Source organism: Ambystoma mexicanum, chromosome 2p (assembly GCF_040938575.1).
Source record: "Ambystoma mexicanum isolate Mex_15411 chromosome 2p, UKY_AmexF1_1, whole genome shotgun sequence".
NCBI classification, from domain to species: Eukaryota; Metazoa; Chordata; class Amphibia; order Caudata; family Ambystomatidae; genus Ambystoma; species Ambystoma mexicanum.
This window is the reverse complement of record NC_090923.1, coordinates 223,434,709-223,461,372: the sequence shown is the minus strand read 5'-3', so window position 1 is coordinate 223,461,372 and position 26,664 is coordinate 223,434,709. Positions and strand designations below refer to the sequence as shown.

The 26,664-nt window shown below is 44.2% G+C and overlaps 1 protein-coding gene across 2 annotated transcripts in view; it reads left to right on the top strand.

The window, feature by feature from the left end:
- Positions 1-26,664, top strand: part of ARL8B (ARF like GTPase 8B) — a 338,427-nt gene that overhangs the window by 173,924 nt on the left and 137,839 nt on the right. For both annotated transcript variants that reach the window (XM_069643496.1, XM_069643497.1), the window contains exons 2-4: positions 11,174-11,254; positions 24,605-24,678; positions 25,389-25,482. In XM_069643496.1, the coding sequence (XP_069499597.1) occupies positions 11,174-11,254; positions 24,605-24,678; positions 25,389-25,482 (249 nt within the window). The remainder of the gene's footprint in view (positions 1-11,173; positions 11,255-24,604; positions 24,679-25,388; positions 25,483-26,664) is intronic.

Below are 26,664 nucleotides of genomic sequence, written 5' to 3'. Positions count from 1 at the left end.
GAAACACAAGACTCATCAACAAATGAGCGAGAGAACAACAAAATGGAACTAGAGGCCCATAAAGAGAAAATGAAGAAACCAGCAAGAGCTGAACTGACGAACAAGGAAAGCGTTGAAGAGCTAGCTAAGCCATGGAAAAACATCACAAAAGGCAAGGAGAATGTAATAAACCATCAATATAGAATATTAGTCGAAAAGATAGTATGTAAAAAAAGTGATATTCCTCTGAACCGATATACCATTCTACAGATATTCCAAAAAATACCAGTGCTCAGAGCAATAAAGAGTCCACGGATCAATCATGTAGAAATTATCCCGGATATGAACCAGAAATTTGTGATGTTACATATCAACGACAAAAAAGACGCAGAATTACTCATGATGAGTGAAAGACAACTTCTGGACGCGGGATATCAAGTGTATGAAGTTGACAACACACTAGGGGATAAAGGTTATGAAAAAACAAAAGATGTAAAAGTACTGAAAACAAAAGAAAAAGAGTTGCAGTCAAATAAAACATTAGAAAACAGAGCAACTCAAGAGTGCGATTATAACGCCAAGCTAACCTATGAAGATAGCGATGCAGAAAAATCACGCTTACCTGACGAGATAAAGAAGAAAATCAAAATAACAATAGAAAATCGGGGCAAATCAAACGAGGAAAGAAGCAGCGATTCAGAACGAAACGATGGGGAAGGAGATTCGAAAAATTGGTCCTGGTTAGCAAAATCGTTAAACAACGTAAAGAAGAGCTAATGCCACGAGGAGATAACGAAGCTAGTGATAGCTTCGTGGAATACTAGAGGATTTTCACATCTCCTAAGTTCCCCTCCTGCAATCTTAGAAAAGGCAGATTTGATATGCTTACAAGAGACATGGATCACCACCATGCCATGTGTGGATGGATTCGAAGTAGCAATAAATCCAGCCGTAAAACAAAAAAAAGGGCGGCCAATGTCAGGTCAATTGACTCTAATTAAGAGAACAAGCAGTCTAAAAATCAAATCGGCCCGCATTTGGTCACCTTTCTTGCAGGAAGTTTGTTTAGAGCAGGTAGAGCTGAAAGAGAAGCACTTCTGCTTAGTGCACATACTAAATATCTATTGGAACTCAACACCAAATTCAAATCAAAAGCTTGAGGATGACATCATTGAAGCCATCGATTCCATTCTGACAACTGATTCGAAAGCAGTAATTGTGTTGTGTGGAGACTTCAATATGAAGTTAATTGAATTCAACAGAGAACAACAAAGTGACAGTAGAAGATACAAAAATGATTGTTGGTTAGAAGAAATGTCACTTAGAAATCTCTCAATGCTCAATGGAGCGACAAGAGGAGACATTCCGGCAAAGCCGACATGGGAAAGAGGAAACCAGAGATCTATACTAGATTATATCTTCGTCTCTGAAAACATACTACACGAAATAATCTTTCAAAGTCACCAAAGACAAGCAAAGCGACCATAACATCATATCGACAGAATGGAAATGGATCAAAGTTAAGAAAAGAGAACAGTGGTGTTGTGACATCTCAGTGGGACCAGGGCGAAATAGATTAAGGCTAAAAAAAACGGACATTAAGGAGATATCTGACCAAATGCAAAGATGCCAAGTAAAAAGTTCAACTGCTAGAATCGAATATCAGCAATTGCTAGAAATCTACAAAACTGAAAATAAGTTTTGTAAAAAGACTCAAAACTATAGAAGGCACACGTACGACCCAGAAGTAGCGAGAAAGAAGAGAGAACTAAGGAAAACCTTAAGAGAAATTCTTGTGACAAAAGGAGGAGCGACTCAAGGCTCAATAAAAAGAGCGAAAAACCAATATAACAACTGGTGTAAACAACACAGAGCAAAGATGGAGCAAAGAGATGCCGAAATAATGCTGAAGGCACTGAATCAAAGGAACTTGCGAGGCTTTTGGGCCCTAATAAATGAATCATCAAACTCAGAAAAGGCCATGATAACAAATACGGTAACAGAAAATGACTGGGAATGTCACTATAAAAACCTATTCAAAAGAAGAGAAAGCACAGGTAAAACTGAGTACCAAACAAAAGTACCATGGGATATTGAAATGGACAAAGCGGACATTCGAGCTACAATTAAAAAGAGTAGCGCATCTAGAGCGGCAGGACCCGACGGTCTTTCCAATGCCGACTTAAAACTAAATATTGAAGAATGGTCCGAATTCTGTGACATCTTATTCCAGGCAATAATAAAAGAAGGAAGGATCCCTACAACCTGGAAATCGGGGATCATTGTGCCTATATTCAAAAAAGGCCTGCGCTCTGACCCTGCAAATTATCGGCCCATAGCCCTCCTTGACGTTGTAGGAAAAGTGTTTGCAACCCAACTCCTTAACCAACTAACAACCTGGACTAACCAAGAAAAAATATATGGGCGACAGTCCGGGTTTGTCAAAGGAGTAGGATGCAGCACGAACCTTCTGATACTAAACTTATTGAAAATCGATGCCATCCGAGCAGGTCAGAAAATCTACCTAGCATTTATTGACATGGCAAATGCGATTGATGGAGTAAACGGAGAAATCTTATGGTACAAATTAAAAGAAAGAGGGTGTCACGAGTGCCTAATCACTGCCATCAAGGAACTTTACTCAGACACCTACATTCAAGTACGGTTAGATAGTAAAGGAAATTTATCTAACCCAATTCCCACGGAGAGAGGTGTAAAACAGGGTTGCCCATTAGGGGCGACCCTATTCAACTTCTACATCTCAGAAGTGGAAAAAGCTCTGGCAACCGTAATCTCATTCCCACCAAGCATTAACGGATTACAGTTACATCACATCCTATATGCCGACGATATGGTGACCTTGGATCGCACACCTATCGGTTTGCAGCGCAAACTAACAGCATTAAAGAACTATACAGAAGATCTCGGACTAGAGATAAACGTAGCTAAATCGGAAATCCTAGTCCTAGAAAATAAAAGAGGAAGAAAGCCATTGAAATATAGTACAAGCTGGTTCGTAGGAAAGACAAAACTGGAGAAAGTACATTATACAAGATATTTAGGTACACTAATCAACTCCAGTGTTAATGACGAACCGATGATGGAAAAAATCTTAAATAGCTGCAGCTAACTTACCACACAAGGAATGGTAATGCAAAAGAAATTTGGTAAATTCACGTGCGAGCCTGTGAAGAAATTTTATCAAAATAAAGTGACACCGATTCTAACCTACGGGGCAGAGAATATGTTTGGCTGCGACCACAAGATATGGGCCAGATACGAAGGATTCTTTTGGAAAAAAATCCTCCAGATACCTCAAAGTACGCCGACATCTTGTGTCCTGTATGAAGTAGGGATGTCCACCCTGAATGCGAGGATCATATGGAATAAACTACTGCTCTTCAGGAAAACTCATGATGAAGCAAACTTGCCAACGTTTAAAATCCTGATGGGAAATGAAATAGGGAAAAAATCAGCCCTAAGAGATTGGAAACAACAGTGCAGAGAGATCCGCAACCAATTGGGCACGGATGAGACCACACTCTGGTCTAATCCAGATTCTGTAAAAAAAGAATTGCTAGATCTCGACTGGATCAAAATTGGTGAGAAAAGAGAAGCACAAAAATCCATGTTAAATCAGCCTAAAGAAGCAAAAAAAGGAACACACTGCAGAAATATCTGGTTTTATCACCATGCAAACGTGTCCGAAGACTCTACTTGAAGTTTCGCCTGAACATCATAGAAACAAAAGAAATTCTGAGGACAAGGCGCTTAATCCCACAGGGAAATGTACTATGTAGATTTTGTGCGAAACAAGACGAAAACCTAAAACATCTTATCCTAAAATGTTCCGAACTGAATAAGCAACGTGAAAACTGTTTAGGTAAAGTGATGGAAAACTATCAGACGCTGACCACTGAGGAGTGGTGGAGGCTATTACACCTGACCGAAAGTAACTCAGTGCTGATTGCGCTTACGCGATTCTTAGACATATTACAGAATCAATTAGAAATTAGACCTATTATTCCCAAAGGCGAGCCCGATTCAGCAACAAATCAAAGGAGAAAAACTTGCACAACGAAATCATAAGCAACAACATACAGAGGAACTAAGAAAAATAGTTGCAACCTAGTGACAATGAACAAGGTCTAAGATCAAAATAAGGTTAAAGAGACACTGCAAGTTAAGACAATAAGCTTTGTGTCCCTCCTTTTTTAGTATGTGTATTTCTCTTTGTGTTTTTGTGTTTTTTCTATCTTTTTAAGCAAAAAGTTCTTTTTTCAAAAGTTTGTTCAAACTAAATGAAAATAAAAAATAAAAAAAAGCCACACTCTGGACTTTTTGTCAATAAGAAAATTGACAGGCGATACAGGCTGCATTCTTCCGAAGAGGTGGCCCTGTCATCTTCTCTGCCCCCTTCCTCCACGGTGGTGGCTGCAGCCACTTTCTATTCCAGGCCTGCAGCATCCTCTTCTACGACGGCTACTCAGGTTCTGGGAAAGGAGGACAAGCTCCTTGACTCCCTTGGGAGGAAGATTTTCGCCAACTCGGCCTTGCAACTTCGGCAGGCCAATGCCGAACTGGTGTTAGCGGGGGCTAATATGCGCATGTGGAAAGGTCTGTCGGAGTTTGAGGAGTTGATCCCGGTCGAGAGGCTGGAAGACTTTAAAGCGTAAACACCTCGGCTCGGGGCCTGATGCTGGGGGTTGATACCTCACAACAGGCGTGGCTGCATGCCACCAAGTTTTCAAAGGAAGTCCAGGACAAGGTGCTGGACCTTCCGTTTGATGGTAAGGAGCTCTTTCATTCTATAACAGATGTAGAGCTGACCAAGACGAAGGATAGCACATAGACAGCTAAGTCGTTGTCAGTCCTGGTAAAGACACCCTTTAAAACCCAGAGACCGCTTTCGCAGAGTCAACCCTCCTCTGGTTTTAGAGGCTTCCTTGACCGAAAATCTCGTAGGGTGGATACCCCTTTGGGGAATAACCGCCGGAGGCAACAACGGACTCGGTTTTTCTCCCGCTCCTCAGCCTCTGCCTCAGGTTCAGGTGGCAGAGCCACTGAAAAACCTGCAAAATGAGGGTTTTCCGCGCTCACGCGAGATCCCGTGGGAGGATGCATTGCGTCTCATTGGGAGGCGTGGCAGACCATCACAGAAGACAGATGGGTCTCGTCAGTTGCTCGGGCGGGCTTCCGCTAACCTTTACCCACTACCCCACCCTTCAACCCTCCTTTCCAGCTGTCAGGCTCACCCTCCCTGAAAGCCGAGGTTCAGAAACTTCTGGACCTCAGAGCTGTAGAACCCATTCCTCTCGGGGAGCGAGGGGAGGGCTTCTATTCCTGGCTGTTTACGGTGCCCAAACCCAACCAGGCTGGCCTGCACACCATCCTAGACCTTTCCCAGTTCAATCTTTCCCTACCCCAAGAGAAATTCAAGATGATCACGCCCAGCAAGATACGATCTTCCTTGCAGATGGGCGATTGGTGGATCTACAGGATGCGTACATGCATATCCTGATATGGAATCCACACAGGAGATATCTCTGTTTCTCTTTGGGAGAGGAGCACTTCCAGTTTCGAGTGCTTCCTTTTGGCCTCAGCTCTGCGCCGTGTGTCTTCACGAAGATGTCGGTGATTGCGGCCTATCTTTGTCTGCAGGCTATCCATGGGTATCTGTATTTGGACGACAGACTCTTACGCAGTCCTTGCCCGTTGAAAGCTGCGTGCAATCTTCAGTCTCTCCTTCAGCTCCTGTTCCATCTTGGGCTGTCAGTGAACTGGCGGAAATCTTCCATGGCGGTCTCACAGGACTTGATTTTCCTTGGTTTTCGCTGGAACACTATCGACTGCAGGGTGTACCTGACCGGGGACAGAATGGCGGATCTGTTGGCCACGTGTCAGATGTTTGGGCAGTCGGAGAACATGTCGGCCTTGTGGTTCCAGAGGCTTCTGGGCCTCATGGCCTCGTACCTGTTGGCTCTTCCGCTTGCTCGTCTCAAGATGAGGCAGACTCAGACGGCTCTTCGGAGTTCTTGACGTCAGGCTGCGGATCCATATCCCAAGTTGATAACGATTCTGGCTTCCATGAGCGTGGACCTGGAGTGGTGGTCATCTCCCAGCAACCTGTTGGTGGGTGCAGGGTTTCAGGACCCAGCCCCTACGGTGATGATCACGACGGACTCCTCCCTTCTGGGGTGGGGTGCGACGTTGGATCATCTTCAGGTCTCAGATCTCTGGTCGCCTCATGACAAGCTCCTCCACATAAATCATCTAGAGCTTCTGGCGATCTTCCTAGCGATCAGGGCGTTCAGACCAATCGTTGCCAACAAAGTGCTCTGCATACGCACAGACAATGTGGTGTCGATGTATTTCATCAACAAACAAGGGGGACCCAACTCTCCCCCTCTCGTGGACCTGTCCTTCCAGATTCGGGAGTAGACTGTACTTCATGGTGTCTGGCTGCTTGCAGTGCACATCCCGGGCCAGCTGAATGTCGCAGTGGATGCCCTCAGACGGCGGACAGTGGTCAGCTATGAGTGGGAGTTGAAGGCGGAGGTCCTCTCATGGATTTTCCTGCGTTTGGGCACACCGGAAGTGGACCTCTTCGCTACGGCGGTAAACAAGAAGCTTCCTCAGTATGCCTCCAGAGGGGGGCTGAGAGCCTCCTCTCTGGGGGATGCTCTCGAGATTCCATGGCACAACATGAGAGCTTACGCCTTCCCGCCTCTGCCTCTAGTTCACCGAGCAATTTGCAAGTTGAAGAACTCAGTGAACTGTTCCCTTCTGCTCATAGCTCCGTGGTGGCCGGCCAGGTTTTGGTTCTCAGGACTTCAACACCTGTCAGTGTACATGCCTATCAGGTTACCAGTGACCCCTGATCTTCTTTACCAGGGGGAACAGCAGCTGTGGCACCCCTCCCCACAATCGCTCAGCTTGGCGGCATGTTGCCTGAGTTCAAGTCTTTAGAACATCTTAACTTGTCTGTGGATAACATGCGTATTATCCAGGCAGCCAGGAAACCTTTGACTAGGTCCCAGTACAGGAGAAAATGGCTCAGGTTCTGTCATTGGTGTTTAAGCAAGCAGTTGGACCCAAGAGGGGCTACGATTGACATGGTGCTGTCCTTTGTATCCTTCTTAGCAGAGTCTGGTGTCCATGTTCTGTCATGCAGAACTTACTTTTCAGCGGTTTCCACTTACCTTTCTACAGACCAGTGCTCTTACTCTCTGTGTAACCCAGTGGTAAAGAGGCATTTTGCAGGCTTGACACGCCTCTATCCTCCAATTCGTAGTCCGCACCCTTTGTGGGACCTAAATGTAGTCCTGACAGCGTTGTGCCATAAGCCTTTCGAACCAATGGCCACGGTGGGCCTCAAGTACCTGTCCTGGAAGTACCTATCCTGGAAAGTGTCCTTTTTGGCCGCCGTTGCGTCAGCAAGGCGGGTGAGTGAGCTCCAGGCCTTGTCGGTGAAGCACCCCTTTTTGGTCTTTAGTCCTTCGAACAAATCCTGCTTTCCTGCCGAAGGTGGTATCTGAGTTCCACCTGAATCAGTCGATCTCCCTGCCGGTCTTTTTTCCGAACCCTACCTCAGAGGCAGAAAGGGTTTGCATTGTCTTGATGTCAGAAGGGCTCTTAAGTTCTATCTGGACAGAACATCCGAGCTTAGAGTTCTTCTCAGCTGTTTGTGACCTTTGGTAACCCTCAGGGTAAGCGGGCATCTAAGGCGCATATTTCCCGGTGGATCGCCGCCTGCATTAGAGTCTTTCACCGTCCAAAGGCTGAAGCCTCCTAAGGTTATTCATGCACACCTAGCGTGGGGCAAGGCAGCCGCGGTTGCTTTTCAGAAATATGTCCCCTGGGAATCCATCGCTAGGGCAGCTACTTGGGCCTCCCCGTCTGCTTTTTGTAAGCATTATTGTCTTGACATGAACTCAAGAGCTGATGCTCAGTTTGGTCAGGCTGTGCTGAAGAACCTTTTTCAGTAAGGGGTATTTCCATCCACCCATAGTTCCTGTAAGGCGTGCTTGGGAATCTCCCATAAGTATGGAGGAAAGGGGACGGGACGTAGGAGTATAACCAGGTTACTCACCGTAGTGACCACCTTAGTTCTAGTCCATAGTCCCCTTTCCTCCATACGCCCGCCCGCCGTCCCCTCTAATAAGGTTCCTCTGTTATTGCTAATAGGTCTCTGACCTGGCGATAGAAAAGGACTGATGGGCGATGCGCGGGGCGGAGCCAAGGTGGGCGGGGTTACGGCCACGTGCCAGGCCACTCGTAAGAAGGATAGGAAGGACACATTTTTGAAAAACATTTTTGGATGCTTTTTACAAAGTGCTCCGGTCCCGTCCCACAGGACGGAGAGATATCCCATAAGTATGGAGGAAAGGGGACTATGGACTAGAAGTAAGGTGGTCACTGCGGTGAGTAACCTGGTTAATTTAGCACACAAACCATCACATGGATGCAATCCTTCTCGACTAATAGGACCTCTAGAATATGCTGGGTCGATGCCTCCTCCCCCCCTCAGCTGCAATAGCCTACAGGGTTTCTCAGGGGGCTTGCATGTCCACGCTCCTTTTCAACTTCTATACTAAACCCTTATTCAGCCTCCTGCTTCTTTACTAATTACGCTGACGATACTCAGCTGGTTCTTGAACTCCTTGGTGACTATGATAAAGACATAACCAACAGGTATACTCCCTGGTGGAAACTTGGATGAACAATAATTTTATGTGCTTGAATGGGAAGAAGACAGAGCTGTTCATCTGTGGTTCCCGCCAAGCCAGAACCAAACTGGACTCCAGATACCAGTCTTTTAAGATCCATGAATGTAGTTTCAAAGTTTCCCAGAAAGTCAAGACATTAGGCGTATACCTAGAAGCCTCACTCAAGTCTGACACCCATGTAAAACCGGGTTGTTTCTAACTGTTCCTACTATCTTCACCTCTTGAGGAATACTAGAGCATACATCCAGCTGCCGTAAGGTATGCACTGGTTGTCGATTCCCGCAAGGGTGCAGTTCAAGTCATATATTTAGAAAAACAGATCTGCCTTTACGAACCTACAAGAACACTGTGATCGACATTATCCCTGATCAGGAAACCAAATCTCAAATGGGCCACCGGCCTGGGGAGATCATCCCCCGTCGCTTCGGGTACGTTGTGGTACATCTTACTGCTAAGACAACAAAATGACTACAAAAATTCCTGAAGCAATTACTATTTAAATAGGTCACTCTAAGATTTCTGTGTTTTCTAGCAGCTTTGTCCCGTTTTCCCTTTTTTGTCCCCTGTGTTCATGTCACTGCGCCCTAATGCCCGTGGGCTCCGGTGCCCTACAAATAATGAAATTAATAAACACAGGTCTCAGGCACCAAAGTCCTATCACTATTTTTTTGCACCTGTCCTTGCTGGGCACCAGGCCCACTGCACACTTTAACCCTATAGCCGGGCAGTGGTGTCCATAGGAGGTAGCCAGATTGTCTGGGGCAGTTATTTCACTATTTATTTGTACCTGCATTTTAACACTTCAAAAAAATAAAACACAGGGCTTTCTGGTCCTTGCCAATGCTCCTCACACAAGTTTGCTGTAAATCCGTCCAGGACTTTGGCTGTAACCGCTAGCAGGTAATTGTTTTCTGCATGAAAGCCTATCAATATTTAGACAATTTTGGGACCCCCCCCCCCCTTACAATCTGGCCTCCTCTTGCTAAATCCCTTCAAACCTTGCACACACTTTCAAAGTTGTGTCTATAATCGTTTTGCAAACATTTTGTGCAGATTATTCAAAAGACACCAAAGTTATAAGCCATCCAAACATTTTGGGACGCTCCACCTCTAAGTTTGCTTCCTCTTTACGAAACTGCACCAAACTTTGCAACAACATTCGAGGTTGGTTTTATGTTTATATTGCAAGAATTCATGCAGTTTCATTGAACGGCCCAATGTTACAAGCCGTCTAATAGCAGCTCCTCACTGACCATGTAATGCACACATATGCACGGATTCCCTTGAACATTTTTTCAAGTTTGCGAACATCACAGCAATGTCCCTGAACATCTGAAACGCCTGATTTTGGGCTTCTCTGGGCATAGCTCATCTACCTCACCTCGCCAGAGATTTTCATTTCTTTGATAAGTGTAATGTTGTGTTTTTATATGTGTTTTTGCTGCAATGTTTGCGGACTGCGGGCGCAGTTTGCAAATCCAACATGGCATCCGTTTAAAAAGTTTTGACGAACTTCACATTTTTAATTAACCAATCAGCAGCCGCATAGGATGTCTGTGACTGTATTGTGGCTCCCCGATTGGCTCAGTTAAAGTCAACAGACACCAAATCAGGAACAGAATCCCCTGACCGGACGTAGATATCACTAATATTTTGTATCTACTTTTTGTCCCTTTAAAAAAGTCTACTGGACGAATTAACATTGTTTGCAAAAGCACGTTTTTGGGACTAGTCTGATGTTCCTTGCACAGGTTTGGTGCAAATCTGTCCAGCTGTTTGGGCTATAGCCAGAAGCAAAATGTTTTCCATTCATGTTTATCCGGATTTCAAACGTTTTGGGACCCCCTATAACTTTGCCCTTCCTTGACGAAACCGCACAAAACTTCACAAATTCATGTTGGCGCTATCATTTTTTTTAAATGTATTTATTTTTTGCAAAGTTTTGTGACGATTTGTCACTGCGCCAAGGTTACAGAACTGTAATATGCACACATATATACGATTTTTTTTTTTTTTTCTTTGAACTGTCCAATCTGCTACATTGTGCTTGTTGTAAATAGCAGATGCGTTTCCATTGGGCAGATGAAACTGTAATATTCTAATTGGGAAAGGCTGGCATACATTGACAGGACAGATGGAAGGGTTTGTATGCAGATCTTCTGCAGAGTGGGAGGTTTTTGATTGTTCAGGCAATCTGAAGTGCGTTTGTTAAATGTGAGTGGTTTAGATTTGGGGATTATTTAAATTCAGATGACACTCTGCTTGATGAATCCAAGAGTGGAGTGGTGACAGTGATATGTGCAGGAGAAGTCTGCCCTATCCTCTTGTTCCTCTGAGCATAGGACATAGTTGGATGGTGAATGTGAGTGGGGGCGGTGTGTCTCTTTGGAGAGATGCCAGTGATATGTGGTTGGTTTTCCTCTGACCTACTGAGCATTGGACTAATCATCTCGTTCTGTCTCCAGTCAGGTCAGTTCAGTGAAGACATGATACCTACTGTTGGATTCAACATGAGAAAAGTCACCAAAGGGAACGTAACAATAAAGGTAAGTGCCTTGTGTGATGGAAATTGGTGAACATTGTTAGTTTGCCCCCAACATGTACATAATCCAAAAGTAAATACCCATTGTACACTTTATAATACAGCCCTTCTAGTCCGCTGATACCAAAGGCCTTCCTGACAAACTGTCTGGATTAAAAGTATCTCGAATATATCTCCCATGTTCTTGAGTGGATTCCTTCCCTCTTTCTCAGTGTCCAATCTTTGTAGGGTTCTCATTGCAGGTTTGTTTAGGGAGGTCCCAAATACCCTATGGTGTTTACAAATGGTAGGGAATCTAGTCGGTTCTCAGTAGTGACTTGGACTTCAGGGTGTGGACTTGCTGAGTCATTCCTTCTGCCAGTCTGTATGCAGCAAGGTTTCTGGGGTAGCAGTATGTGAGTGGTTAGCTGACAGACCCAACCTTAGAGTTCCCTCGGAGTGTACTAGAGCATCAGCCCCCTCCCCATCTAATCTGGGACTCGCCCCTAACCTATTCCCTCGTTTTCTGGGTTTGCACCTTGTGATGTTTTTTGCCACCTCGTTATGTACGCCCCCCGCCCCCACCCCCCTCCCCCCCTGTTGTGGTTCCTTCATGAACCTTCACTCTCCAACAAATCCTTCCTCCAACCCCTTCCACCTCCCTGATGTCGCACCTCCTTTCTACTGTTTGCCAACCCTCATCTGTCAATCCTCCCACCTTATTTTTAATTCCCCAAAATTGTCATCAAACTTGGCATTCCTTACCTTCAGATTTATTCTGCCAACCCATTCTGACGATATGGCTACCACCTCCTTAAATTCAACCTTTAACAATTCTTAATATGTCCTTAAATTCCAAAACTTCCACTGATAACGTCCCCCTTTCTCTGTTTTACCTCTACCAAACTCCTCCCTCAGATTCCCTCTACCTAGCAATTCTCACTTTTAAGCCTTTCCTTAACTCCTTTTTCTTTAACTTCCTCCAAACCCCTCGTTGTTTAAACTTCCACGTCCAGCACTTTCTCAACAACCTACTTCTTTGTACTTCACACCAGCTCTGTACTTATCCTTCTCCTCCTCTAAGATGTTCCTTTGTTCTCCACCACCTTATTTGCCTCCAGCCTTCTCTGTGCTCCACACTATAATAATTTCATATTTATCTAGCGCTTTGATCCAAGCACTTTACATAACACATATTTACATGTATTATTACCCAACTGAAATTGGTACTCACTTTATCGACATCGGAAGGATGAAAGGCTGAGTTGACGTGCCCGGATTTGAACCTGTGACCTGCAGATCAAACACAGATCACGACAACGAGTGCATAACCTGCTGAGCCATCTCTACCAGCTACTTGTTTTGATCCTTCTCCAGCACTCTCAAAATACTGTCTGCGTTCCTCACCAGAAAGCCGCAAACTAACTGGGTTTGCAGCTGTTTTCATAGTGGCCTGGCCACTCCCCTGCATTGATCTTTAGCTTTAGGACATCAGGATGTTGCTGTCACTGTAGGGGAGGGCTTGAGTGACTGAAACAGCTTCCATCTTTCAAGTTCCCTGAGAGGTGGTTTTAATGACAGGCTTGAGGCGGGGCGTCCATCTTGGATTTCACTAGTCTGCCCTGCTTGTTTGTCTGCTGCTTCTAGAACACTCAATTTCTGGAATGCTCTTCCCCCTGAAGCTGGCTTTGTCCTTTTTCTGTTTTTCTCAGGTCAATTTGAATCGTATCGGGTCCTTTGGAGAGTGTGAGAGGCTGTAGCTACGTTTTTATTTCTTTGTTACGAAGAACTGGAGAAGGTGTGCTTTCTCTGCTGTTGTGAGCCTGGGTTGTGGGGCTTGGAAAACACATCTGTAGGGTGGCCCAAGTTCCTCCCATCTGCCGCCAATAGTTCTCCTGGCACTGTGACAATGAGTGGTTCATTGTCACTGTCCTTCAGTAAACAAGGGGAGTTATGGGAGATGTGTTCTTACGCTTCCAGGTCTATGGGAAAACTCTGGGTGACCTGGCTAATTGGGGGATGGGTCTTTTTGTTTAGAGTGGTTGCTATCATGTGAGCCATGTGACTGTCCCCTGCTATGAGAATGGGATGCTGCAGGGGGGACCTAGAGGGTTTTAGGATCGCCACACTAGGCATTGCTGAATCCGGGGCAGGTCACAGGTTCTAGTGTAAATTCTATATGCAGAATGACATGTCACTTTTTTCAGTGAAAGTCTCCTGCTGAAATTCTGTAACCGAACGGGCTAGGATTAGGAGTAATGGTGGATGATGAATATTTCTTCCCCCTCGCAGTTCTCGGGAAATGCATCCTTTTTGTTCCTGACTCAGAAAGGGCTATTGGCACCATTACTCTCCTTAATCCTATTTAAATCTATGTAGCAGGCTCTAGCTGGGACTTCCAATATAACAACTAACCTGTCTCCAGCACATCCAACATTAAATTACCCATCCAGTGTCAGGATATGGCTGATTACCTCTCTGATCCTGTCACTTATTGTTTGGAGACCTGATCAAAAATGGGAAGCCAACGCACTTTCCCACCGGCAAAAGATATGGTTTTGTGAATGCAATTTCGTCTGGTGGAACGGCGAGGAAGACTAAAGAAGGTGACCTAAAAGTAATGGTACATGCATACCTATAAAGTAGAAATGTTTGGTGTAATGTCAAGTGACATGGAAGGTCTGATCAGGATCTGTAAAAATAGAAATAAAACACAACCGTGGACACACGATGCAAAGCAGATGGAACATCTGCTATTTTGTAGCATCCAGTAGATCTGTGATCCCGCCTAATTTGGCTGGAAGTGTGCCTTCATGAATGTGTGTTCTCTGTAGCCAGCATGCATTTGTTGGGCTGTCTTTTTCCTTACGCAGTCTCATAGTACCTGAAGGTAAGCTGTTGCTTCCTGGTATAATCACACAGTCAGCTTCTTGTAGTAAGTGAGACCATTGTGTTACCCAAGCGGCAAAGCCATCAGGAATCCGCTAAAGCTGCTGAAGCTACCCAAGTGGGAGCATTTACCCAAACCCCTCACCTTCCCAAGTGCAGGCACTCAAATGCCAAGAACTCTGCACTGGAGTGTTTGCTTCCAAAGGACAAAAGTATTTCATTCAAAAGCTGCATTGTACATAATGATTTCTATTCTGTAGAGCTGTCGTCCCTATGCAAGCTCTTTGAACAGTATCCCTTTGAAACTCAAGTTACTCCTTTTGAAGGGACTCTCAATAAGTCTTCATAATTTGAAGTCTGAGGCTCTAGAAAACTGGACAAAAAACTTCAAATATATGAAGTGCATTATCACATCAATCAGTCATTAGTTATTTTTTGGCAGATTCTATGCCAAACAAAAATTAGCTACTTTAGAACAGGTTACACTAACTAAACCTGTAAAATAGCTAATGCATGAAATAGCTGCTTCTCAAAATAGTTTTTCTTCAAAAAAGCAAATGCATATTTTACATTATTAAGATTCAGTAAAGTTATATACATGGTGGTAAAGTCTGGTTGTTGGCTCACAAGTTGAGAGCTGGCCTCACATGGGGGCCAGCCTGCACTTCTACAGTTCGACTAGAACGGCAGGGCTGAGTCAATGCTTCATTCTTAAGAGAGCCATAAATGGAGTGCTATAAATTGGTAATAGTGCTTTGAAACGGACTCAATTAGTCATGATGTGCTGGAAATGAACACTTTTATATTTTCTTTAATTCACAGGAATAATTACCACATTCCTGTGAAATATGGATTTCTCCCAATGGTAAGCCTGGACTATAACCCTGGTGAATTAGACACATTGGGCCTCATTACACGGAAGGCGGTAATGGTTAACGTCCACCGTTAATGGTAACGGTGACCGTTAACCATTACCGCCTTACTACGAGGTCCCTTAGCGGGTTGGTGCTTTAACGCCTGCTTTTTGCAGGCGTTAAAAACCAACCCGCTAAGGGACCTCGGAGCTAATTACGGCACCGCAAAAATGCGGTGCCGTAATTAGCGCCTTCCCCATTCCCATAGAGCCCTATGGGGCAGAAATGGGAATGGGGAAGGGCAATGGCGGAAGGGGGATTTACCGCCCCTCCAACCTTGGAATGGGGCTGTAAATCCCCTTTCCGCCAAGGCGGTGCCGGTATTTTACCGGCATGAGCCATGGCGCTAATAGCGCCATGGCTCAACGCCTTCCGTGTAATGAGGCCCATTGCCCTTTAAGAATTGTATAATCACTTGAACCAAAAAAAAACACAGCATGTCATTAGTATCCATGCAAAGATGCTCATTTATGCACATAGTGCTGTACATTATGCAGGATGCCGTTATGAAACAATTTAATCAGTCACCTTTATTGAATCCGTGGCTGTGAACCATTGTTATGTTATGTTACTTGGCATTAATATAGCGCTCTATATATCATTGGTATGACCTCAAAGCGCTGGTAGCTTGTACGCCCTCGGGTACCGTAGTTTAGGTCAGTAGAAAGAGACGGTGTCATAGGGTGCGTGGGTGCATCTGTTATGTGTGCAGCTGATGTAATTGTCGGATGGTAGCTGCATCCTAGCCTTAGGTGTGGTGTTGAAGATATTAGTTGAATGTGTTTGCAGTCTGGTGGGTGGACATCCAGACTGGGTTTGGCTGCGTTAGGCGTGAAGGAAGCTTATGTGAGCAGCTAGGCCAGAATGTCATGGGAAAGCTTTATTTTATTAGGGTGATGAGGTGTTCATGGGGTAGTGTTTGTATGTGAACTGCTAGGCTGAATTTATCAGGGGTATAGCTGTGTTCTAGTTGTGTGGTGGTGCATAGTCGAGAGTAGGCGTAGTGACGTGATATGGTATGATGGCTCATCTTTAAAGCACCTGTGACCTGGCACGTGGACAGGATGGCAGGGAACACATCGACATACTGACACACAGCGACAGTGGGTTGGTCTTGCAGTGACACGAGGGGACATACGGATATATAGCAACAGCTTCAGGGACAAGAAAGCAGAGGACACAGTGACACATGGGCACACATGGCGACGAGAGGGTTGGGTAATACATTGGGAAACATAGCGACATCACAGGAACAGGATGGCAAGGAGCACAGCAACACACGGACACACAGTGACAGGGGCTGGGCTTACAGCAATAGGATGGGACATGGGGATATACAGCAACCGCATGGGAGGACAAGAAGGCAGGGTATACAGAGACACGTGTAAGGTGGGCACATATGGGGATTATCCATTCCATCGATTAATCATTCTATTTCTTCCATTTCTTCATCCAATCATTCCATTTATCCATTCCATCAGTGCATCCATCCGTTTTTCCTTTCTTCATTCATTCCATTCGTTCCATCCATCCGAAGCATTCCATCAATTGCATTCTAGCCATTCAGTCCATCTATTCCATCCATCAATTCCGTATGCATACATTCCATCCTTCAATTCCATATACATACATTTCATTCATTCCGCATGTATCCATCCCATCCGTTCTATCCATTTTTCGCATGTGTCCAGCCATTTTATTAATTCCATCCTTTCTATCCATTCCATCAATCCATTCCATCCATCCACTAGATCCATCGCCTCCATCCATTCCATCTCATCCATTCCATCCGTTCTATCCATTCCATCCATCCCATGCATCCATTTCATCCATACCATCCATTTCATGTGTTCCATCTTTTCTATCCATCTATTCCATCCATCCATTCCTTCCGTTCCATCCATCAATTCCATATACATATAATTCATCCATTTCAACCCTCCATCCATTCTATCCATTTCATCAATACCATCCATTTCATCCGTTGCATCCATTTCATCCGTTCCATCCATTTTATCCATTCCATTCATCCATTCCATCCCGTCCACTCCTTCCCGTCCACTCCTTCCGTTCAATCCAACTATCAGCTCCATATAAATCTGTTACATCCGTTCCGTCCACTCTATTCATCAATTCCATATATACATATATTCGTCCATTCATTCCATCTGTTCAATCTATCCATTCCATCCATCCATTCATTCCATCTATCTATTCCATCCATTCATCAGTTTTATTAATTTCGGCCATTCTATCCATTTCATCCATTCCGTCCATCCAATAACATTTGTTTTTACTCCCTAACCTAAATCTATTTTTGCTACAATGTATAACAAATATAATTCCGCATTATTCGCTTCCCACTTTGTTATATTCGTGTTTGAAAAACAATATTTACCATAATAAACCCTGCTTAACTAAAAAGTAAATGACACAGTAATAATGTAATGCAAATATTTAGGGAAGACTAAGGCCATTGTAATTCCTATTTGGCTCTTTTAAGACCTCTAAGGGGCCTGAACCCCAGCTCCATGCAAACCAAGTAGACAAGTAGCAAGTGCATCACTCCAAAATTGCACCTTCCCATCTCTATCCTCACCCACAAACGCCTAATCCGCATCGCACCTCCAATCCATAGAAGCTTATCCACATGCCGCCTATACGCTTAACTTCAAAACATAAACACTTTTCCTCATAAATTCTCACTTCAAAGTACCAGGTATTATTATTATTATTAGGGAATGTATTGAGCGTGGACCTAGCTTATAGAAGTAAACGGAGCGCTTTACAATCATAGAGGGAAGAACATAGGTGGGGTAGCAGAGAAACGAGGCGTGGGGAGATAACGGGAGGAAGAAGGTCGGCAATGTATCAGCAATTAGTGTATCGGCAACCAGGTGAGGAAACAGTGGGGTTCAGATCACCCGGTCTCAGTTAGGGTTGGGAGTGGAGGGTGTGTGGAACTAGGCGTTAGTGAGGAGCCATTACTTGAAGAGGAGTGTCTTGAGCTCCTTTCTGACCTGTAGAAGCATGGGGGCAAGTCTGTTGACTTGAAGGTGTTTCCAGAGTCTCGAGTTGCAAATCGAGAAGGCCTGTCTCCTGGTTCTTGCCTTACGCCACTGGTAGAGTTCAAATCTGCATATGTCCTTACTACTTGTGGATCATAGGCCTTCAGAGATGCTGCGTGTCTCAGTGAGGTGACTTTGAAGCTTCAGGGTGACATCCTTGTAGATGATGCAGCAATATTTGAACATGCTACGGGCTTGCAGCGGGAGCCAGTGCAGTCCGATGAGGGCCGGGTGAGTTGGTAAAATATGCGGTGTCCTTTGAGTCGTGGTGCAGCATGCAGGACACATCCTTGGGGTGCCATCGCACTATATCCCTGGAGGGTGAGCAGGGAACCACCTTTAAGGATATAGTGCCCTGCTAAACTTCCAGGGATATATTATGCCCTGCGCCCTAAACCTGGCCCCAGGGATCTAGTGCCCTGCGCACTAAACCTGGCCCCAGGGATCTAGTGCCCTGCGCACTAAACCTGGCCCCAGGGATCTAGTGCCCTGCGCACTAAACCTGGCCCCAGGGATCTAGTACCCTGCGCACTAAACCTGGCCCCAGGGATCTAGTGCCCTGCGCCCTAAACCGGGCCCCAGGGATATAGAGCCCCGTGCCCTAAACCTGGCCCCAGGGATATAGAGCCTCGTGCCCTAAACCTGGCCCCAGGGATATAGAGCCTCGTGCCCTAAACCTGGCCCCAGGGATATAGAGCCTCGTGCCCTAAACCTGGCCCCAGGGATATAGAGCCCCGTGCCCTAAACCTGGCCCCAGGGATATTGAGCCCTGCATACTAAACCTGGCCCCAGTGATATAGTGCCCTGCGCACTAAACCGGTTAACAGAACGGAACAGAAGGGCTTTGAAAAGTAGAGACCGGAAAAGGATGAAAAGCAGTATTGGACGGGAGGGAATGAATATCCATTTGGAGGGTGGACAAGAGTGGAGAAAGGCACAAGCTGATCATCTAGACGAAATGCATGCCAGGGCAATAAAACTACCCCATTTTGGTCACTTAGGGAATTGGATAGATAAGGCTATGGCTTGTAGGCCACCATAGAAGGGCCAGTTTAGACATGGGTACCCTGCCTATAGTGAAGACCTTTTGAGAGTAAGAAAGCCTGGGCTAGGGAGATGGGAGCCCCCCTCAATATTGATGAAATGCCTATAGGGTCCAACCCCTATTTTTCAGCCCAAATTGCTTATTTAACGTGTATGATTTAATTTTTTTTTTTAAATCTAAAAACAAGTTGGGTTCGTCTGACTTCTTGGTAACCTTGTCACAAACTTCAAACGTTCATGCAACTAGTTATAAACCTGAGGCTTACCACTTGCAAGGTAACCAACGCAAAATCGCAGCAGTATTAAGATCCCTTCGGCTAGGAGGCACTGCTGACATTTGCCTAACTGAAACCACATTTGAGTTGGAAGCATATAGTTGCACTACAGTTCACTGTAGTGGTGCATCTGCAAGCATTACTTGGAGAAACTACGGTATAAATACCCCCTAACAATAGTGGCGGGTTGGAAGGTGTCTGACACGTTAAGGACACTGACATGTTTAATAAAATAAGAATAAGACTCATCTTTCCCTACTGATAAAGGGTATCCCTGCCAATCAAAATAAACAAAAGGTGCTAGTCCGTCTTCAGGAAGTCCCAAATTAATATTTCCATGGTCCAAACTAACTAATTGACTCTACCACCATGTTAACTAACTTAAATGAGACCAAGCGAAAGTCCCTCTTCTCCTGGTTGCCTGTTATAGAAATGTATTTTCTTTATTCCTAGGTTGTCTTCGTAATGTCTTCTTGGAACGTCTCGACACCTCTGCGATGTCATTCAGAACATACTTCTGTTTTGTCCCCTCTGTAGAGATAGGTTTTCGACAGTTCTCTTTAATACACTTTCTTATACTCTGGTCTAAATAAAACTTGTAGGCCTTTCTGAGTCTTGTGACCCAGGCTTTCTTAGTTTGGGTATGCCTTGTTCCCCTGTGACCTTTTCATCTCTCCTGGAGTTTGTCACTGTGATTGTCTGTCCTCTTATTTTGTTGTTAGGACATTTTCATTTCCCATTTGTAATTACTGAACTTTCACTGGCTTTCTCCACTCTTCACTTCTCAAGCCCGGGGCACTTTTCCCTCTTCCCATGGCATTTGTGCACAGTCTCTAATTACTTTAATTTCAGGTTTATTTGTTATCTTCTTATCGTATTTTCACACTTCCAGTTAAACAGTTTTATATTCAGTATCTCGTTTGCCTGCTGTGGCTAGTTCTTCTCTTTTCATTATGGTGCTCCGGCGGCCTCCCTCTGCTCCCATGCTCCCCGTTACCTCTTTCTGTGCAGGGCAACTTGGTAGGGCCTTGACACTCGCTCGGGTCCTTTCCTTCTCCAGCATTGGATCTTTCATAGATTCACATGCTTGTTTGAATATTCCTCATCGTCAGAGCGGGAATCCTCAGTAAAACTAAAGCAGTTTCATATGAAATGAAGAAATAAAACTGCAGTCGCTTCTGTCTTCTCTCTGTTTTGGGTCATCTTCTGATTCTTTACTGAATGTTCAGTGCTGGGAATCCTCTCCGACGTTCTCACTTTACTCGATGTTTTCTTCAAGAAAATATCAACCTTCAACTTTACATCTTCGGAAAACTATAGATAAGATTCTTTTTTTTATTGAAGTGCTGCTTAGATAATCATAACCTTAAGCACATAAATCCATAACAATAAAATTCGTAAATCTTCAGAATACTTCACATATTTTAAGTAACAAAGCATAAAATCTAGAGTTCAAAATAAAGACTAAAAGTGAACACAATAAAAACATTGCAGGTAGAGCTGAACATGTGTGCCGTATAGAAAATGCAGTAGCAGTGATGACAAGTGATTTTGCAGAATATACTGAGCTGATAAAATCAATATTTATTAACAAGTCTCGACATCATTTCTCATAAAAATGCTGAAGAACAGGGCACGTAGTTAAAATGGGATGACGAGATCCCACAATGAGATTACAAAGCCTGCAGCATCTCTTCAACAGGAATGTTTAACCAAGTACCAGTATACTTCTGTCTCAGCAGAACATTAAAACATAAATAGGTTATACACCTTCTCGGTTTTCCATCACATGGCTTGGTAAGATGGAATACCGAGCTGATGACTCTGAAGGATGTATTCGCTATATCGTTTCTTCACCTGTAATTTGGTTATATTCTCAACGCTATCCCAGTGTGATGACCGTTTCTTTAATATAAGCCAGACGTTAGGAAGGGTCAGCAGAGAAGATAATATTGTAAAAGTGAGTCATGGCAGTGTTCCGCAATGAATTAAGAAATCCATTCCCACAGGGCACCCTGATGTGAGATGCTGGGAGACTGATTAAAGTTTGATCACCATGGTAAGCAAGCAAGCATTGAGCTGACTTTAAAGTTTGCAATGCTGGATAAACCAGCAAGATCTAATTGACGGAATCCCCAGCTCTCTTCTTGCTGCTCCGACCGGGACCGATTGAAGGATGCCTGGGATGGAACACAATATTTTTACTTCCTTCTGTTCTAGCCATTTTACATTTTACTCGAGACCGTAAAGCAGGCCAGGAACAATACTGGTGCAGTAAATAGACAGCATCCCCTCGATGTTGTTACTGCCTTTGAGTGCAATACATCTTTATATTACCAACCACTTTTTCCAAGGTTTGGCACAAATGATGTCTACATAGAAGGATTTGGCTGGAAAAGATCTTATTGGAAATCTTAAGTATACGTAACTGTCGTCCACTTCCAAAGAATGCTGGCCTAGTTTCCAAACAGTTACTTCGCGTGGTAAGTCTTTTGCCCATTATCAAAATTTTAGTTTTGGCTTCATTAATGGACAATTGATTTAAAGCGAAATGGGAAGAGAGTGCGGTAATGGATTGCTGCAGGCCAATTGGTGTACGATCAATTAAGACAGTGTTGTCTGCATATAGTATCCACGGCGCTGCTTCATTGCCTATGCAAGGAAGGAAATTACGCAGTAAGCCAAGGGCACTGAGCATAGCTGAGATGTATAGGTTGAACAGCAACAGTGCCAAAACTCATCCCTGCTTCAGTCTCCGGTTTGTGCCGATCTGCTTGGAGAGAAGCCCCCACTTGCTTTAGTCGTACTGTCACTCTAGAAGCACTATATAAGGACTGAATGACATTCAAAAGTGTGGAATCCAGCCCCCAGGTTACACGTTTTTGCCACAACAGTGGGTGGGAAACTGAGTTGAATGCCTTGGAAAAGTCTATAAAACATATATTCAATTTCCCATTAGGTTGTTTGACAGTCTCATCAGACAAATAAAGTAGAACACATAGGTTATTAAGCATACTATGGCCCTTCCTAATGCCAGTTTGATACTTGCTAAGAAGGTGTTTCTCTTTAGCCCAAGCTGATACTTGTTTCAGTAACAATGAAGCAAATAGCTTTGAGCTGGAATCGAGCATGTCAAGTAATCACCAGTTCGAGGGGTCTGCCCTGTCTTCCCTCTTATGAACCGGAATAAGGATGGAATCCCTCCAACTATTAGGTATCAGACCACCTGCCTTGGTAACCTGGAATAGCAGTCCTAGTGGTCTTGCCCAAAATTCTGTGTTAGCCTTAAAAATCACGTTTTCAATAGCATCAGGGCAGGGTGCCCTAGATGACTTTAATTTGTGGATCAGTGCTAATGTCCTCCGTATCCCAACTTGGAATGGACTTCACAATAAGTGGAGGTTCAGTTTGTTGTAAAGTGTCATCCCAATAAAGGGAAGACAGATGTTCAAGCCATGCCCTTTCTAATGTTGCATTAATTTCAGTAGCAATTATATTAAATGGATGTCAGTAATATGCCCAAAATGTTTTATCGTTGTTTTTAAGATGCCAAATATGAACTTCCAGTTGTCTACTGTGCCTTCTAACCCAATTTGTGTACTTGGTAGCAAGGAGGGATTTATGTTTCACACACTCTGCTAAAGTGCCATATTGCCTTATCTTCGTTCTTTCTTTATTAAACAGCTTTTAGCGTTGTTGGATGGCTATATCAAATACACCTATGTGCTGCAGAAAGTTTCCTCTCAAAGGATTTAAACATATGCAGCTGTCCAGATGAGTGATAAACTCTCCCAGTTGTTTGCCTCCAGCCAAGATTCTAACCTATGGAGTTCAGGTTTACTAATGCAGACATCTTTTTCACATTAACATCGGGCCACGTGATGCGATTCCCTTATACATTCACCCTGCAATTGGGATCCACCAGTACATATTTCATGTATTCCTTAGCGTTTGCATCCAAATAATGGGAAAATGATTGCTAGCGCGCAATTCAGTAACTATAACGGGGCTGGATCGCACACATAATCGATGACGGAGGAATATTTGCCACGGTCGTTTCAAAGCCTGGCCCCTCAGACTTCTTATTAAGGCATATACAATCAGTTGTATTAAACCGTTTTCCCCAGCCTTGATCGATATTGGATTCCGTGGCTTGAGCACGAAGCATTGTCCTCAACCGTGGGGCATTTCGGCGCTGGCCTTCAAGAGAAAGAGGAGCATTCAAATCTCCAGCGATGATGGTGTTAAACCACTCCACCACCATCAATCACTTCCACCTTCTCCTGAATCATTTTTGTGAATGAACCGCACTTCAGGTGGATCATATACATTAACAATCAGGAGGTATTCTATGAGGTAGTCATTTTGGCTAATATACAAATAAGGTTAAGTTGCAGTAGAAACGATTGTGCTCATTAGTGTCACCGTGTAAAGAAATGACACTGCCACCAGCCTGCACCAAACGCATTGCCTGTGTGAGCGGACGTGCCCACGGATAAGAAAATACTGTTCAAGAGTACTCCTGGTCATGGTAGCTTTATGGGACTACCAATGCTGAGTTAGTGATAAGTGAGGTTTATAACATTAAAAATACGTAGAGCTAGCAAAAACACTGGGGGGGTCTCAAAGAGTAGTGAGGCTAGAAAGCGGCAAAAGTAACACCTTTCCTAACAGCAACAAATAACAGAACCGCACTCCCGCAAACCTCCATCAATTCCAACGGTGTTGCTGTTGAAGCACTGGTTACCCCATCTTGCAGCGGTCCCTCCTGCTGAGACTTGCCCACTTTGGCTCTGAATTTCCCCTAAATATCACTGTTTCTTTCTGTTTTGATGTCTTTTTTTCTTTTTTTTTCAGAATCGACCATTCATATTCATACTAAGCATCATTCAGATAGTAGGATATGTGTATTCTTTCAATGACTTCTGAAAATGGCATATTTTTGGGGTCTGCATATGTATTTGTCATGATTTAACATTCCTATCGGCTTCTGGCTGAACTTCTTAAGCTCTCACTGGCCTCCAGGTGGCAATTGTTCATCCTTTCCCAATTTGGTCTGTGAAAGTGATGCATAACCCTCCTTACCCCACAGACCACAGGAGAGTGGGCATTACAACCCACTAATGTTCACATTTTCCTTCGTGCTGGATATTGTCGGGATAACATTTCTGCTTTTCTTTTCTAGATCTGGGACATCGGGGGGCAGCCGCGCTTCCGCAGCATGTGGGAGAGGTACTGCAGAGGCGTTAATGCTATAGTGTAAGTGACTCAGGAAGTGGCTACTGTGCTAAATGATGGCTGGTGTGATGGGAATCTGCCATGCTCTAAGTATCGGGTGTTGGAAGGGTGGACAAGTGCTTGCGTTAAAGGGGGACTCCTAGCTGGGTGAAGGAGGGGGATAAGAACATCAATATTTTGGGGAAAAGACTAAACATCTCTTAGTATGTGGGGAAAAACTCTCCAATGTACCCTGAGTTTCTCGCCATATTTTATGCAGTTTTTATCTCCTTTTCCCCATGTTTTGCCACTGGGAAATTAACTTCTTTCCAGCTGATGCGTGCACTCTGAACCAAATATCATTAATTCTGAGTTTCTGCTCCCCAAGTGTAACCAGGACAATGATCCTTTATGAAGAGATTTTTGATACACCAGTAGTTGGTATGTTCTTGCTGTTTGTGGCATGCTTTGCACTATCTTCGTACCGGTTAGTAGTGATTCGTTTATGGTGCTGCACTGTCTTAGCCTCATTCCAGTATTGTGTTTTCCCTGGAGCAGAGTTTCACACTCCAGATTTTGTGTGGGAGCGGCACTGCTGGATAAGAGGGTTGCTGATAAAGGCATCTCATGACTGTAAAATCTCCCTCCCCATTTGCTCTCGATGTATCCACTTTTAATGAGTTTTCAGACGTGAACATTAATTTGGTGATTGAAATTGAATTGAAATAAATAGGTGTTGCTCTTCTGAACAGGTATATGGTAGATGCCGCAGACCGTGAAAAGATAGAAGCATCTCGAAACGAGCTGCACAACCTTCTAGACAAGCCCCAGCTTCAAGGAATTCCTGTGAGTACTAATGCAGTGATGCCTTTTTTTCTGAACATCTCACCATCCATGCCTGAAAGGATCACTGTGAAGTAGCAACCTTTTGCTCCATCGTAGCAATAATTTGCACTGTATCAATATTCCATTGGCACAGTCTGGTTCTGTTAACAGGGTCCTCCTGTCTGACCCACATGTCATTTTATTGCTTGGCGTGTAGTATTTCAGTAAACCTTTGACAGGAAACTGGTATTTGAACGGGCAAAATAATTTCAGTAGTAGATTCATGTAATTCTCTGACTATGCTTGTTGACAAAATCAGAAGCTGCTCTGAGCATCTTTTTCTGTTTTGCATTATTCACATGCCACTCTGTGCTTTCATTCGCTTTCATTCCATGTGATCCTACCGAAGCGATTTTCTACTTCTACTATGGGAGGTATACGTCCTCTTCCACTGATGTAAGCGCAGAGATTTGGATCCTTAAAATCTTCATGGTTTCCTTATGGTACAAGTGCCTAGAAAGTTTTATGCCTTGCAGGCATAGATGAACAATGCAAGATGTGAATTATTGAACTGTAGACTAGTATAAGTAAGTGGGAATCTATTCAACCAATGATTTTAAGTGAGCCATGACAGACAAGGAGTACAAACTTTGAGTTTTGTGACCACTCGGCACCACAAGGTGAAATATTTTGTTACCAGCTCTTCCTCCCTTTCATGCACTGTAGGTCGGAGCTCCCAGCTAAAGGTATCCACCAGCGTAGAAGGAAATCCTTTCTGCATGCGCTGTTGCTGCTTGCCTATGATCTTTCAGTCCTAGTTCCCTTCTGAATGTGCTCCCTAACAAGACTCAAACTCTCTGTTGGACCCGGTTTATTGTCCAAGTCCCCTCTTTCTCTTCCAAACAACAAGGCGTATGCTTCTCACCCACCCCTCATTCACTCTTTACTATTATCTTCCTGCCTCTCCCCCTTTTGCCTATTCCTCTAGAGCATGTGGCATTCTAGAATGTTGTGTGCGTGGGTTCGGGAAGGAGAATTAGAATATGGAGGAAGGTAGCTGGACAGTTGAGGGATGGTGTGAAGCAATGTTCCCTATAATTTTTTTTCTCCAAGTGCGGAAATGGTTGACTTTCGTGCACACGTTATTTTCCATGTGCGCAACTCACTAATGAGGTAAGCCACTTTGTGATCATGCAGATTTAG